This window comes from Quercus lobata, chromosome 6 (genome assembly GCF_001633185.2).
Source record: "Quercus lobata isolate SW786 chromosome 6, ValleyOak3.0 Primary Assembly, whole genome shotgun sequence".
Classification (NCBI taxonomy): Eukaryota; Viridiplantae; Streptophyta; class Magnoliopsida; order Fagales; family Fagaceae; genus Quercus; species Quercus lobata.
In genome coordinates this window covers 50,407,292-50,421,980 of record NC_044909.1, presented here as the reverse complement: position 1 = coordinate 50,421,980, position 14,689 = coordinate 50,407,292, and the positions used below count along the sequence as shown (strand labels likewise).

The following is a 14,689-nucleotide window of genomic DNA, read 5'->3' as shown; positions in this document are numbered from 1 at the left end:
TTATCTACTCTACTCTCCCTCCAAATCTCTCCAATTTGGGGGAATTAAAAATGAAGGGTTAGAGGTAGTTGAACCCCCCCAAACCCCTCTTCCTCATTTCTTAAAAAACTTCCAAACAAGGTAATTGAATTACTCTCCCTCCCTTTACTCTACTCCCTCTCCTTTTTTTAACTCCCAAACAAGCCATTAATCTTATACATATGATTTGGGTAATCTGAACCTCTAGAACTAAGTTGATTTTTCAATAGAAATACTCTTTAATCTCTCACGTTGTCAAGGACATTATCCACTAGGCTACTAAAATTTTTCTAATATTATTATTACTGAAACAACACTCAATACTCAAACCCAAAAAACCAAAAAAAAATTGGATCTCTTGGATCTCTTTCCCAATAGGTATGGTTAAATTCAATACAGAGAGAGTTCTCAGGCAGACTTTGACGTGTTTGGTGGAGTGGGTCTTACACTCTTACTCAAGATCACTTTGGTAATTAGTTGGTAGGATTTGCATTACTTGTAAATTAGTAGTTGTTGTATTATGGGCTATTAGGGATAATTTCTCTTTAGCCTGGGATGCTATCATCGTAACATTACTCTTGAAATTGGTTCCTTACTCGTTTTTACATTTCTAATTACTGATTGAAAACCCCTTTTTTGATAATTGGAACCGTAGGAATTTTTTGCTAAATTGGAAGAATTGTAGGGGAAAAAACCGTAGCATTGCCCAAGAATAACAGCACCCATTGGCTTGTAATAATAGCCGTTCGATGAGTCTAATTAAACCAACCCGAACCTGATTCACAAATTTGGGGATTCCCGCCAAAACTAACTGAATCAAAGAAAAAAAATTTCAAGAACCTTCTTAACAACCCACGCAACCGCCATGCTTCCCCAGTCCCCACACCACGCGCCGATATCACGCGCGCGTGATGCACCCGTAACCAATTCCGGTACACTCCGTACTACTCCCCCCAACTAAGATTCACATATAAATATCTAAATTCCTTCTTTCCCTTTCATTTCACAGTTTTTCACTCATTTCTCACTCTCTTGCTCCAGTGAATACTCTCTCTCTCTCTCTCCCATGGCGACCTCTCTGCGATTTGCAGTGATTCTCATAGCGATCTTGATCCTCACATTCCTCACTTTTCCGAGCGCCACCGCCATTGATGGCCTAGAGCAAATCGTAACTCCTTCAATACCTTCAACCTCACCACCACCACCACCACCACAACCACAACCACAACCACTATCACCACCAACAACAAGTGGTAACCAAGAAATCCAAGACCACTCGTTTTTCTCACACACAACTCTCCTCCCTCCGATTCTATCTCACCTTGGCTTCCACGAGCTCGCTATCGCCGCGCCATCTCTCGCCGACTCAACCGCCTCCACGGCCTGGACCGGTCCTTCGACTCTCTTCGCTCCCTCCGATTCCTCTCTCCGCTCTTGCGTTTCTTGCTCCATCCCTAATCTCCTTCGCGAACACCTCGTTCCTGGTCTCTTCACCATCGACTATCTCCGAAAGCTCGCTTTCGGTACCAAGATCGAGACCTTGAGTCCCGGCCGTTGCATCACCGTCACTGCAGAGAGATCTAGCAAGATCTCGAACTTCTCCGCCTCCGGCGGAGCGGACAAGGTTTTCATCGGAGGCGTGGAGATCACTCATCCTGATCTCTTCAACAACGGCCTCGTCGTTGTTCATGGACTCCAAGGCTTCGTCTCTCCGCTCTCGCCGTACTCTTGTGACGTCGAGAGGATGACGTCATTGTCGTTCCCGTTTCATTCTGATCGTACGCACCAGAATCAGCCATTGGTTCAACCTGTGATCAGTATCATGCGCTTGATGCTGCGTGACGCTATGCTTAGGCTCCGTAACAACGGGTTTAGCATCTTGGCGCTTGCTATGAGGGTCAAGTACAATGACCTCGTCGGACTCAACAACATGACGGTGTTCGCCATTGATGACGTGTCGATCTTCTCTGGCTCGCATGCGTACACCAGTAACGTACGTTTCCACATCGTGCCGAACCATTTCTTGACGATCTCGGACCTTGAGAAGCTTCCTCTTGGAACGCCGTTGCCGACGCTCGAGCGAGGTCAGTCTCTGTTGATCACCACCGCCGGTGGAGGAGGATTTTCGGCGGCGCCGTTGAGGATCAACTATGTGAGGATTAAGGTTCCCGACGTGATGCGCAACCTCAAGATCGTGGTGCACAGCTTGTACTTGCCGTTCCCGCACCTTCATCCAATGGCTGCTGCGTATGATGAGATCCTCGGAAGAGGAGGACATTACGGTGCGGATCAAGTGGTCTCAGATCGGACGGTGAATGGAGTTTGTGACGCCATGGATGGGCATGGAGGTTGCGCTGAAGTTCCTCTACCTCAAGTCAAGAGTACGGTCGAGATCGAAGGTCACCATGGCCTGTGATAAACAGACTGTTTTCCTCAAGATGAGCTTCTTTTTCATGGATGACGTGTCACTGTGAACTGAGATTTTTTTTTTTTTTTGTTTTCGAATGTTCTGTATGTACGTACTGGTTTTAGACTATTCTCAATTCTGCTTGATATGTGTTTTCATTGAATTGGTACGGTTGTGTACTGATAATAAGGCCTGGGAGCCTAGCTACTCTGCTAGTGTATGATTTGATATGATGATCATGTTCCTGTCACTTTTGTCACTGCTTAAAGCTATGTTTTCTTGCTTAATTGTTTGGACATGGACGCCATGTTCATGATGTTTTGGTGGTGCATGGCTTTATTCCTAATCTTGAATTGAATTGTATATCATCCAAGATATGCTTTATCCCTAAATTGAATAGTAAATCCTATGGTCTATGATTTTTTTTTTTCCTGAGCAATTGTAGGAAAGGAAAGCATCATAATTTTTTTTAAAATAATTTATTAGGATGACAAGTTATAATTAGAGTAATGTGATTTTTTTCATTAGTTATATACCAATTTAATCATACACTAATCAAAACATATACAATTCCCAATTTCCAAATGAAATTTAACAGTTTTTAGATTGCCAAAAAAGTGAGAAGCTATACATAATCCTTCTGCTTTCGCTTTGTCTGTTTAGGGGTCTAATATACATTTAAATGACTGTGTTATATTAATCTAGTAAAAAAAAGAAGAAGAAAAAGTTAAAAACATTGGGCGGGCCGAGGTTGGACATTTTTATTGATGGGTTTAGCTGTTGAGTGTGGGATTTTTTAGTCCAGACTGAGATTGAGCTTATTGCAAAATAAGTATAATTGGTCTTCAAAATGAATGCCCAAAAAGGTAATTGGTGAGACTCAAGTCAACAATACAGCCCGCAACTAAATCCAACTTGGTCTACGATTTGTAATTGTGATGGTCATTCTTTGTTTTAGTTGGACAGTGGACGATCACTTGATCCCGTAGTGAGACAGACTATCGCTTTGTCTTGGGCGGAATTTTAATTGTGATAATGTATTTATTTATTTGTTTTGGGTTAAAAGATAATGTATTTTTTTTATGTTATTGATAGTGCTTTATTTACTGGAGTATTATTTTTTAAAAATCATAGCGCTAGGCTCCAAAAAGCATAGTTTTTTTCTTTCAAGGAATATATATAATAGAAGAAAAATTGAGAGATAGCGAGAGATACTACACGTATTAGATTAGGATCTACATGGTACAATGAGTGTTCCCTAAATTTGTCAATTTTATAATCCTCTGCCCTGGCCACAGCCCATGATGAATGAAGGCAATTTTCCCACCTTTTCCACCCCTGCTTCAAAGGCCACTCCCATGCCCAAGTAGAAATGAGGCTCTAAATGACAATGAAAAGCCCAAACGCCTGGGTTGTCAGCCTGGAACCTCAAAGCGGTCCATCCAAAGGGAAAAACAGGCACTGTGTTCTTCATCACTGGATTCACCAAATTGAATTTCTTTGTGTCCTCTTTGAGGTCGAACTTGCCAATTCCATTACCCAGGACCCAAAAATCGTGCCCGTGGAGATGCCATGGATGTGTCTCACTATGGCTTATCTTCATGGTGTTTGCATTTTGCATTATAACATCTACTGTTGTATTGAACTTTAGCCTATAAATAGCAGTGCTAGAAGTAGCATTTTTGTTCTTTGCAACGTTGTTAATATCATAATTCAAAGAGTCATACGTATCAGGTGGCGGGGTTTGATCCATCGCATTTGGTAAGTTATATTTGAGTGCGATGAGGAAAGGGGTCTCGGGAGTGTCGAGAGAGACATTGTTTACGGCCCAACGGGTATAGCCATTGATGGTGTTTTGTGTGGTGAGAAACACAAGGGTTCTATCTGAGGTTGGGGGAGGGGTGTGGATGTAACCTTGGCGAGCCTTAAGAGCTTGACTTTGAGCAAACTGGTCTGCCGTATCATTCCAAACAGGACCAGCTGGTGGAACTGTTGGAGGTGATTGCTGTGGTTCATTTGGCTCGTAATTGAAAATGGCTAAGCCAGGTGGGGTATTAGGGTGCCGGCTGATCACATTTGTTGTAGCCCAATAATTTCTTGATGGGTCTCGATCAGCTTTTACAATGACAGAGTATGTCTCTCCAGAGTATATATATAGTTTGTCTACTTCAAATGGCTCAACATTGTACCCGTCTGCTTCAACCACAGTCATTTTATGGCCCTATAAGTAGAAAAAGACACGTTATATTAAAGCTCAATTGTTTCAAGTTAAGAAATATTTGAAGTATTACCTCATATATATGTACTAATAACAATATAAGATTTTTTGTGGTGGTGTCCAAGAAAATTACCTCGATTTGGAAACTAAGGGCTGATAGAGCAGTCAAGCTTGCAATCCTTAGCCGATAGGTTTTTCCAGGGATTACAGTTATTACATAAGGAGAGCATTCTGGATTTGTTGTATTACAAATGTTGGTTGGCAGGGTCACACTAGAGCAATTGAATTTTCCTTTTCCTTGAATCAGAAGTGACTGAAAATTGGTCAGAGGGGGTAACCATTAGACAAAGCAAGAGCAATTTTAGTTTGTAATTAATTTTGTTATGCTAGGCGTGTTTTTTCTTTAATTACCTGAGGTTCCCCAACCCACATATAGGGAATGGAGGTCAATCCAGTGGCTTGTGCAGAAGTGCTTTGATGGTACCAATCATTAAGGAGGATGCTCTGGTCAAAATCATAGGCAAAGGGTTCCTCAACTCCATCAGGAAGTGATACCTGGATTGATCCATATAACCCAGCTGTTCTTTGCATTCCATAATGTGCGTGGTACACGTAAGTCCCAGGCTACACACACAGACACACAAGGGTTTAAGAGCAAACTGTCTAACACGAATGAGAAAGTGTTGCATTAATCAAACACACAATGGAAAAAGAGCTTGTTGCACAGGTTTTAGGCCTCCAACACTTACCCTGTCAGCCTTGAACTCATAAGTGACTGTGTCTCCAGGCCCTATTGGACATTGAGTCACCCATGCTGTTCCATCGCTCCAAGGTGTTCCTCTCTGTGATGAATTGCACAAATGAGAGTTTAATAACATTGATACAAAGTTTATCTAGAAAAAAAAGTTTATCATTCAAAAGATGGTTCAGTTAGGAAAATGGAAAATGTAAATCTACCTGTCGGATTCCATGCCAATGAATTGCAAAGCTTTCTGTTATTAACTTGTTCTTGACATTAACAATAACCGTATCACCTTGCTGGGCCAAAATCGTAGGTCCTGGACTTAATCCATTGATGGTTATAACCTGCTTCCTAAAGCAATCAGGGGACTTGTACTCATATTTCACTTCCCAATTGTATTCCCTAATTTTGGCCTCAGTAATTGGAACATGTATCAAAGTGGTGAAAAAATACAAGGCTAGCAACTTCAACATGATTGTTCTGTATTGCAAAAGCCCTACCAGATCTTGAAGGTTTAATTTTATGTGATAGCTCAATTAGTTGAGTGAATTTGTTTTCCAGGATTGGTTCAGAATGAAACCTAACAATTTTTTTATGTTTGCCAGCTAAATCCAATGTCTTTGTTTGCCAACAGAATGCCGCAAAATATTCAAAAATGGGTGTTGTTGGTTTCTCCATTGGCGCTTGCTTCCAATGAGGGTGGTTGTTTATTTGGTTATCACTGTCCATAGATAGTGTCCTGAGTGAGTGGTTAATTAACTTAATTCAGTGTTGCAGTTCAATGCCTATGGTCTTATGGGCAAAAGCTCTAAAATATCACTGGATTACCGGGCGTATGATAAAACTGTCTCGGTTCTTGTTGTTTGTTTTTGAAGCCTCACGGTTATGAGAGCTTCTTTTTCTCTTTGGTAACTCAGGAGAAATTAACTTTAATGTTAAGGATGGTAGATTTTTACAGTTTTACCATTCCTTTTTTTATTTTTATTTTATTGATTATTTAGGTCTGCCAATTGTACAGCCCAAAACTTAGACGAGAGGGTTAAAGCTTATACTTTTGTTGGGTAGTTTTGATTCTTTTGAATCTTCTTGACTTGGCCTCATGGTCCCTATTTTTGTCTTTTTGTATATTGTCTAGGTAAAAGGAAAATTGAGAATACATAATTGATAATTGTAGTATTTTTGACAACAAAATATTTGAAATGTATGATATTTGTTACACATCAATTACTTTTTAGAGTCCGAATTTGGTGTGGGTTCTAATTTTTAGAGTCTGAATTTGGTGTGGGTTCTAATTAACTCAATTAATAAAGTCTCTAATAATTAAATAAGAGATCTGAGATTTAATTCCCGTTTACACCAAAAACCGATTGGTATTTTGTTCTGATGATAAAGAGTTATCATAGAGATATTGAGTTTTTACCCTTACTTTGCAAAAATAATAGCAACATGTCACTGTTTTGAAACTATTTAGGTCCATGTCCCTGTTTTGAAATTCGATTTTAACAAAATCAAGTTATAAGTGGAACTTGATATTAGCAATGTCGAATTTTAAGCATATTTTGCCACTTAATTTTTTTTAAAAAAATTTAAGTGAAACTCGATTTTGCTAAAGTTGAGTTTCAATTAGCAATATATCACTGTTTTGAAACTATTTAGGTCTGTGTCCTTGTTTTGAAATTTGATTTTAACAAAATTTAGTTACAAGTGAAACTCGACATTAGCAATGTCGCATTCTATACATATTTTGCCACTTAATTTTTTTAAAAAAAATTTAAGTGAAACTTGATTTTGCTAAAGTTGAGTTTCAATTAAAAATTTACACATAACTCGATTTTGAGGATATCGAGTTTTATACTGTTAAAATCAAGCTTCAAAAACAGGGATATGGACCTAAATAGTTTCAAAATAGGGACATATTGTTGTTATTTTTGCAAAATAAGGGAAAAAGCCTAATATCTCCGAAGTCGAATACCATAGGTTGAAACTTTCTCTCTAAAAAAAAAAAAGTCCGAATTTGGTAAGGATGAGGTATAAACCTATGTTTTACACCATCCAATAAGTAATTGTCACATCAGCATTTTACTTAAAATTCATTACATCCTACCACACCTAATAACATTTCAATGAATTCCCAATTTGATTGGATTTATATATAGGTATTAGAATAAATTGGGTGTAGTTGTGCTTATTTTTAAATATATGATAAGATGATGTGATAAATTGGGTAAAAAATGAGTTTTACACTACGTCCTTATAGAATTTAATCTCTACTTTTTAACATCACGATAGGGATAACAATGGTTTTTTTTTTTTTTTTTTTTTGGGTGTATGTAAAATTCGATGTTATAGCAAGATACTTTTAATTGGAATTTATACTATACATAATTGTAAATGATTATTTTCATGTCTTTATTAGTTTCTTTTTTAATTTTTTTTGATCGGTTATTAGTTAATGTTGTTATTGGGTAGCTCATGTCTTTAACTTTGTCTCTTCCTCAAAAAAAAAAAAAAAAAGTCTCTAATTTTGTCCTTTTTACTGCATAAATGAATTTATTAATTACAAAAGGCCTTGATCATCCCTTTTTTTTTTTTTTTTTTTTTTTTTTACAAGATAGAAATTCTACTCTAAACTAATCTAAGTTTATATGTGTGTAAAACTCCCTCTTGAAAACTTGAACTCCGGTCCTTACCCCCCACACCCCATCATCCCTGTCTTGTGACAAAATGATCCAACCAGAAAGAAAGAAGATGAGATAGGCCTAGAGGAGATGGGAATATGCTCATGTCTTTGATGGGATAAAGATATTAGTTTTAGTGCTTTCTAATCAATCACAGGTTTTAACTTTGACGGTGATAAACTATTGGTCATGTCAATGGTGTTCAAAACTTTGACAGTTGTTAATAAACCATTTTAGAAAAGTTTTGAACACCATTTTTAAGGAAAATAGAAAAAGAAGTCAAAACATTAATTGTTTTTTTCCTTTTCTCATAAAATTTTTCCTAAAATGGTTTACTAACAAATGTCTTTAAAGCATCTGTTAACATTTTCCTAAACTAATTACCAAATTTTATTACGAAATGGGTTTGGCTTACCTCCAATATTTTTTTAACTGGAATTTCCTTCTGTTTTAATGAGAAACTACCACATTACCAGCTAACTAAATAGAAGGTGGAGATTAAAATCCATTACCACTTGCTATCGTGTATTTAAAATAAAAAGATACCTTCTATTAAAAAAGTACTGAAGTTAAGCTAAACCCTAACAAAATATCTACAAATTAACGTGATAATCAATGTGGTAGATACCTCTTGAAAAACATCATAAATAAATGTTAATTTTTCATTTTTTGTATGAAAGATTAAAAAAAAAACTAAAATTTTTAATATAAAATATTTACGAATTGAGGTGATGATGAATTTGATTTGCTAATTTCAATAATATAATAAATGAATATTTGAATTAGTTTTTTGTGATTGCTAACACATTAAATTATTTTTAATAAATAAATTAATCAATATGTGCGAGTACACACTTATATATATATATATATATATAGAGAGAGAGAGAGGAAATTTTCTTTATTTAACAAACAATACATTTGTGAATTCCAAACAATTAGAAAAGCAAGAGTTTCTTTTCTATATATATGAACTATAACGAATGCAAGAGTTGTATGTAAATAAATGAAATAATAATTTAAAAAAAAAAAAAAAACCTTCGCATTTTGAGTTACACATGTTAATAATCTATACCACCCCAAATTTTATTTTATTTTATTTTATTTCTGAACAACTGGTGAACGGAAAAAATATGATGATTCAGTATTTATAATCTTTATTTTGATTAATTATGGCTTGCCAAATCCTTTGGTCTCACCACAGCCCATAACAGAAGAAGGCAATTCCCCCACCTTGTCTATTCCTTCTTCAAACACCACTCCCATGCCCAGGTAGAAATGAGCCTCGATATGGCAATGGAAAAGCCAAGCACCTGGGTTATTAGCCTTGAACCTAATAGCAGTCCAACCATAGGGATGAAGAGGCACTGTATTCTTCATGATTGGATTCACCAAATTGTAATTCTTTGGGTCTTTGTTCATGTCAAACTTCCCGTCTCCATAGCCCAGTACCCAAAAGTCGTGCCCGTGGAGATGCCATGGATGTGTCTCACTATTGTTAACATTCAGAGTGTTTGCATTTTGAAGTATAATATCAACCGTGGTATTGAAGCCTAGCCGGTAAATGGCATTGCTTGTAGTAGCATTTGGGTTCTTGGACACGTTGTAAATGTCATAGTTTACAAAGTCATATCCTTCAGGTGGTGGGGTTTGACTGAACACATGGTGTAACTTATTCTTTAGAGCAGTAAGGTATGGTGTGTGAGGAAGGGTGAAAGAGACATTGTTTACGGACCAGTGCACATAACCATTAATGCGATTTTGTGTGTTTAGGAACACAATGGTTCTATCTGAGGTTGTGGGTGGGGTCACAATGAAATCATGGTGAGCCTTAATGGCTCGACTTTGAGCCAATCGGGGTGCTGCGTCATTCCAAATTGGACCAGTTGGTGGAACTGTGGGAGGAGATCGCCTTGGATGGTTTGGATAGTAATTGAGAAAGCCTAAGCCTTGTGTGGTATTAGGAGGGCGACCAACCACATTTGTTGTCATCCAATAATTTCTTGAAGGGTCTTGATCGGCTTTTATAATCACAGAGTATGTCTCTCCAGAGTATATGAACAGGTTTTTCACTACAAATGGCTCTACATAGTGTCCATCTGCTTCTACCACAGTCATATTATGACCCTGCTCAAAAACAAAATTGGACACATTTCATCAGGGGGTTGCAAAACCATATATGTATGCATGTCACACTTAAACATCATGGTTTGTAGAAAAATTTGTAGTAGTTGTAATTAATTTGAAGGTGAAGGTGCTCATAAAGGTTACCTCCAATTGAAAACTAAGGGCTGATAGAGCAGTCAAGCTAGCAACCCTCAGTCTGTATGTTTTTCCTGGGATTACGGTTATTGCATAAGGAGAGCATTCTGGATTTGATGTATTACAAGTGTCGGCTGTGAGGGATGAACTAGAGCAATTGAATTTTCCTTTTCCTTGAATCAGAAGTGACTGAAAATAGATAGAAGCAATAACTATTACACAAAGAATAACAGCAAAATATAATACTAAATACATATGGTACATGTAGTGCCATTTACCTGAGGCTCCCCAACCCAGACGAAAGGATTGGAGGACAATCCAGTGGCTTGTTCATAAGTACTTTTGTGGTACCAATCAGTAAGGATGATGCTCCGGTCATAATCATAGGCAAATGGTTCTGTAAAATTATCAGGAACTGATACACGGATTGATCCATATAGCCCTGATTCTCTTTGCATTCCATAGTGTGCATGGTACAGATAAGTTCCAGCCTGCACATAAGCAAAACATACATCATAAATTATGATACAACTGATCAAAGTACAAACATGCAACTTATAATCTTATCTTCACTAATTTTGAGACTAAGACTTGGTTATTATTGTTGATGTAACAAAGCAGACATTAAAAAAATAAACACAAAATGGAAGTAGAGACCGTTGCAGAGATTTTAGCCTTTAGGCTACTAAGAAGTAACACATACCCTATCAACCTTGAACTCATATTTGAAAGTGTCCCCAGGTACTACTGGACATTGAGTCACCCCTTCTGTTCCATCACTCCAAGGTGTTCCAATCTACAACAAATTAAGCAGATGAATACACGTACGCAATAATAAATAAATACACCAATTTAGATATGAAGTTGTTGGTCCAAGTAGGAAAATGGAAACTTATAATTCTACCTGTCTGATTCCATGCCAATGGATTGCAAGGTTTTCTAATAACAGTTTGTTTGTAACCTCAACAATGACTGTATCACCTTCCTGGGCCAAGATTGTGGGTCCTGGAGATTTGCCATTGATTGTAATGACCAGCTTCTTATAACAGTCTGGGGACTTGTACTCATACTTTACCTCCCATTTGTAATGCCGAATTCTGGCCTCTGCAATAGGAACGTATATGAGAAATGTGAACAAACACAAAGCCAGCAGCTTCAACAACATACTTCTGTGTTGTGAAATGCTCCAATGGCAGCTTTGCAAAAGTCTACGAGTTAGAAGCTCAAATGGGCACTGTTTAACGTTCCAATGAGCAATTGCTTTGATGAAAGGTTTTGTTTGATTGGAATAATTATTTCTATCAACCTATATATACATATAAAATATACTCCAAAAGCCTTCGTCAATTTCCCTTTTTATTATTATTATTTTTTTTTAAGAATAGTCATCGTCAATTTTAGTAGGCAAAAAGTCAAAAAAGTACATAATACCATTACAATTAATGAAAATCCATTAGACTTTATTTGAAAGGGTATGGCCGTATGGGTATGGCTTGCAGCTGGACACTAAAGCAAGGCCAAGTCTCGTTTGAAAAGTTTTGTATTATGCAACTTGAGAATGTTTCTTTATGTGCGTACCAACTACCAACCCGTTCAGCTATATAAAGTTTTGAACTTTATCCTCCTGATTTATTTTATTAATAGGAATATAATTAAACCGCGTTGATTACTTTTTTTTTTGGCCCGGCGCTAGGAGAAAATCGCTTGGAAAGTTCTTTTATTTATTTTAATCACACTTTTTATTTATTTATTTATAATTTTTTGATTAAGAAACAGATGACAGTCGTTGTAATAAGAAGTTCTCCAACCAGCTGGCTGTGCGCTCTTTATAATATCTCAATCTTGATGAATATATGATAAAGTAACAAAATTTAATGTGAATTCATTTTAGAGTTAGTAAGTGGAGAGATACAATATTTTTCAATTCACTTATGGTATGTTTGGTAAATTGTAATAGATACTGTAATGTAATAGTTATTTCTATAGTTTAGTTATTCAGTAATTTGGTTATGTTTTTATTATAAAGAATAATTGTAAGGAATGAAATTGGGTTGGATCCAAAATAGGTTTGGGTTCTGGCCTAAGCGGCCCAAACAATAAATTTGTAGAGCATAGATGAAAGAACTAGATTTATTCTAGATGAAAGAACTAGATCTATTCCAGAAGAAAAAACGATTAAATTTGGTAATTTAAGAATGTTAGACACAAATAGGATGAGAAAATCTATCATCGGAATAACTCCAGGAATTTATATTAAACTGTCTTGTTGAGCCATAAAATTACACAAGAGTTCGCAGTCTCATTCTCCAATTGCTTGATCTTTTTTCTCCCCCTTTTTTAATACATCTTCCTATGTTATATACTACAATCTTGGTGTCATTTTTACCACACACGTGTAGGTTAGATTCGGGGGACTCTTTCTTGTCCCATCTAGCACCTCTCAGAACCATCAACCAGTAGCTATAAGGCTGCTTGATCACTGTTCAGGCATCACTTCCACATTAATGTGGCCAGAGAGTTGGTTGAGAGGCATTTAATGCGGAGGTAGCAGCTTTTGAAGATATTTGTTTACCTTTCTTTTCTTACCCCTAGTCCAATGTCCAACCCTTAGTTGTGATGTAACTCCGAAGTAAGTCAGTGATGATATGGCACTCAGATCTACCTCGGACACATGTTGCTGAGAAAGCTTTTGTCCTCGGATGCTTATTGGATCTATCTCATATTGTCACTGCTCCTCTCTTCATTCTATTCTCCTCATAATCTTATTTGGACCTCCTCGAATGGTTTAACGTCCTCGGATAGGGTCATAGGCAAAGTTAATATTGCCTTAACAATACTTCCTAATTAACTAGCCCCTACAATAATCATTCATTATGAATTGTTATTATTTAAAATGAAGAATAACTATTCATCTCTAAAATAGATGTAATAGTTATTCCTTAGTAGGTGTATTAATTTCTAAATAAACAAACTTTCTATATGCACTTAACAATTATGAACATAAAAAATCATAAAAAATAACTAATCTCTCTTTCAAATTTAAAAAAAAAAAATTTTTTTAGGAAATATAATTATATGAGTAAGATATTTCATAATATATATCTTAAGTTTGATTTAAAATGTTGGGTACATTGCAAATTACACCCTTAAAGTTTGGCGTTGACTGGATTTTACATCCTAACGTTTTAGAAACTTGATTTTACGCCCTGAAATTTAGTTCTGTTAGCAATTTACCCTCCACGGTTAGTTTTTGCTGTTAATTGACACATCACCATGTTGACATGTTTTATTTTTGCCAAATCAACCCCAAACTACGTTGTTTCAGTGATGACCAAGTTAAAAGCTAGCACAATAAAAACTACGTAGTTTAATGCCTAAACTTAAAACACAAACCTCTAGCCTAAACGTCACTGTTCAGGCCGAACTGTAAAACAAAAAATAAAGACCCGTGAAGAAGACCTTTGAGGATATGTCCTCCTTAACCCATACAGAGGAGGGCTACACTGCTCTACACAGAACTATAAACTAGGACAATAGAAAAACATAGAAAGATAATTAGTGAGGAAACAAACAAGAAGTAATGATATTAAATTGTAAACTTGACAAGGAGAAATAACAAATACAAGAAATCACTACAACAAAGTTAATTTTTTTGAGTGTCAAAACCCTTGAAAAAAGTATTAAAAGCCCTCAAAAAATATTATTTTGAGGGTTTAATAGACCCTTGATGACCTTTGAAACAAATTCCCTTGAAACGGAAATTTCTACGGCCTTCATGATCCTCGAAACTAAAATTTCAACATCCTACATGACCCTTGAAACAAATGTTCTATCTTTATTGAGGATTGACAACCTTTGAAACATTAAAAGGGATAAAAGAACAATAACCTTTTTTTAAGGGTCCCCCAACCCTCAAAATAAGGTTTTTCTCTTTTTTTTTTTTTAAAAAAAAAAAAAAAAAAACCCACAGCCATGCACATAGACTTTAAAGAACCTCATATTAAAAAATCTATATTATACCAAAACACAAATATCAAAACAAAATTCAATTAGCTTTCCAAGTTATTAAATTCTTCATTTTTGAAGTTTATGTAGACATTTTCACATTAACATAAAGGAACTTAGTGTTTTAACTAGATAAAGGAGAAAAAAAAAAAGGAAGAAGAAGAAGAAGAGAAATGAATCAGTACAAGAACCATGCATGATCAAAATACTAATCTTAATATTATTCTATTTCAATGCAAAACAACATGATGTACTAATGTTTAAAGGGTCTCACATAAAGGATTCTGCCTTCTCTAGGTACCTCTCAAAGATTGATGCATAGCCACCAACTTTCCCTTGCATTAAGAACTGCAACGAAA

General features: G+C 36.3%; 3 protein-coding genes across 3 annotated transcripts; 1 reads left to right on the top strand and 2 right to left on the bottom strand.

Moving 5' to 3' along the window:
- The first annotated feature begins 1,013 nt into the window (after positions 1–1,013).
- Positions 1,014–2,712, top strand: LOC115949681 (fasciclin-like arabinogalactan protein 21). The gene has a single exon (XM_031066973.1). It carries the CDS (start codon positions 1,085–1,087, stop codon positions 2,432–2,434), a length of 1,350 nt encoding a protein of 449 aa, XP_030922833.1. The 5' UTR covers positions 1,014–1,084; the 3' UTR covers positions 2,435–2,712.
- Positions 2,713–3,698: 986 nt separating this feature from the next.
- On the bottom strand, positions 3,699–6,063 carry LOC115950445 (L-ascorbate oxidase-like). The gene is made up of 6 exons (XM_031067639.1): positions 5,988–6,063; positions 5,601–5,890; positions 5,393–5,485; positions 5,055–5,267; positions 4,777–4,956; positions 3,699–4,646 (listed from the first exon to the last, which is right to left on the bottom strand). Exons 1-6 carry the CDS (start codon positions 6,061–6,063, stop codon positions 3,699–3,701), a joined length of 1,800 nt encoding a protein of 599 aa, XP_030923499.1.
- A 3,035-nt stretch (positions 6,064–9,098) lies between these two features.
- On the bottom strand, positions 9,099–11,578 carry LOC115993776 (L-ascorbate oxidase-like). Its single transcript, XM_031117748.1, has 5 exons — positions 11,230–11,578; positions 11,029–11,121; positions 10,604–10,816; positions 10,335–10,514; positions 9,099–10,190 (listed from the first exon to the last, which is right to left on the bottom strand). The coding sequence occupies exons 1-5, from the start codon at positions 11,488–11,490 to the stop codon at positions 9,234–9,236; spliced, it is 1,704 nt and encodes a 567-aa protein (XP_030973608.1). The 5' UTR covers positions 11,491–11,578; the 3' UTR covers positions 9,099–9,233.
- Between the last annotated feature and the right edge of the window lie 3,111 nt (positions 11,579–14,689).

Excerpts from the sequence above, each read along its gene's own strand:
- LOC115949681 (XM_031066973.1), top strand. The coding sequence starts at position 1,085 with ATGGCGACCTCTCTGCGATTTGCAGTGATTCTCATAGCGATCTTGATC.
- LOC115993776 (XM_031117748.1), bottom strand. The coding sequence starts at position 11,490 with ATGTTGTTGAAGCTGCTGGCTTTGTGTTTGTTCACATTTCTCATATAC. Across the intron at positions 10,817-11,028 it reads ATGAGTTCAAGGTTGATAGG|GCTGGAACTTATCTGTACCA; the intron begins GTATGTGTTACT and ends GCTTATGTGCAG. Across the intron at positions 10,515-10,603 it reads TCTGGGTTGGGGAGCCTCAG|TCACTTCTGATTCAAGGAAA; the intron begins GTAAATGGCACT and ends ATCTATTTTCAG.
- LOC115950445 (XM_031067639.1), bottom strand. The coding sequence starts at position 6,063 with ATGGAGAAACCAACAACACCCATTTTTGAATATTTTGCGGCATTCTGT. Across the intron at positions 5,891-5,987 it reads AAAGACATTGGATTTAGCTG|ATCTGGTAGGGCTTTTGCAA; the intron begins GCAAACATAAAA and ends TAAACCTTCAAG. Across the intron at positions 4,957-5,054 it reads TGTGGGTTGGGGAACCTCAG|TCACTTCTGATTCAAGGAAA; the intron begins GTAATTAAAGAA and ends ACCAATTTTCAG.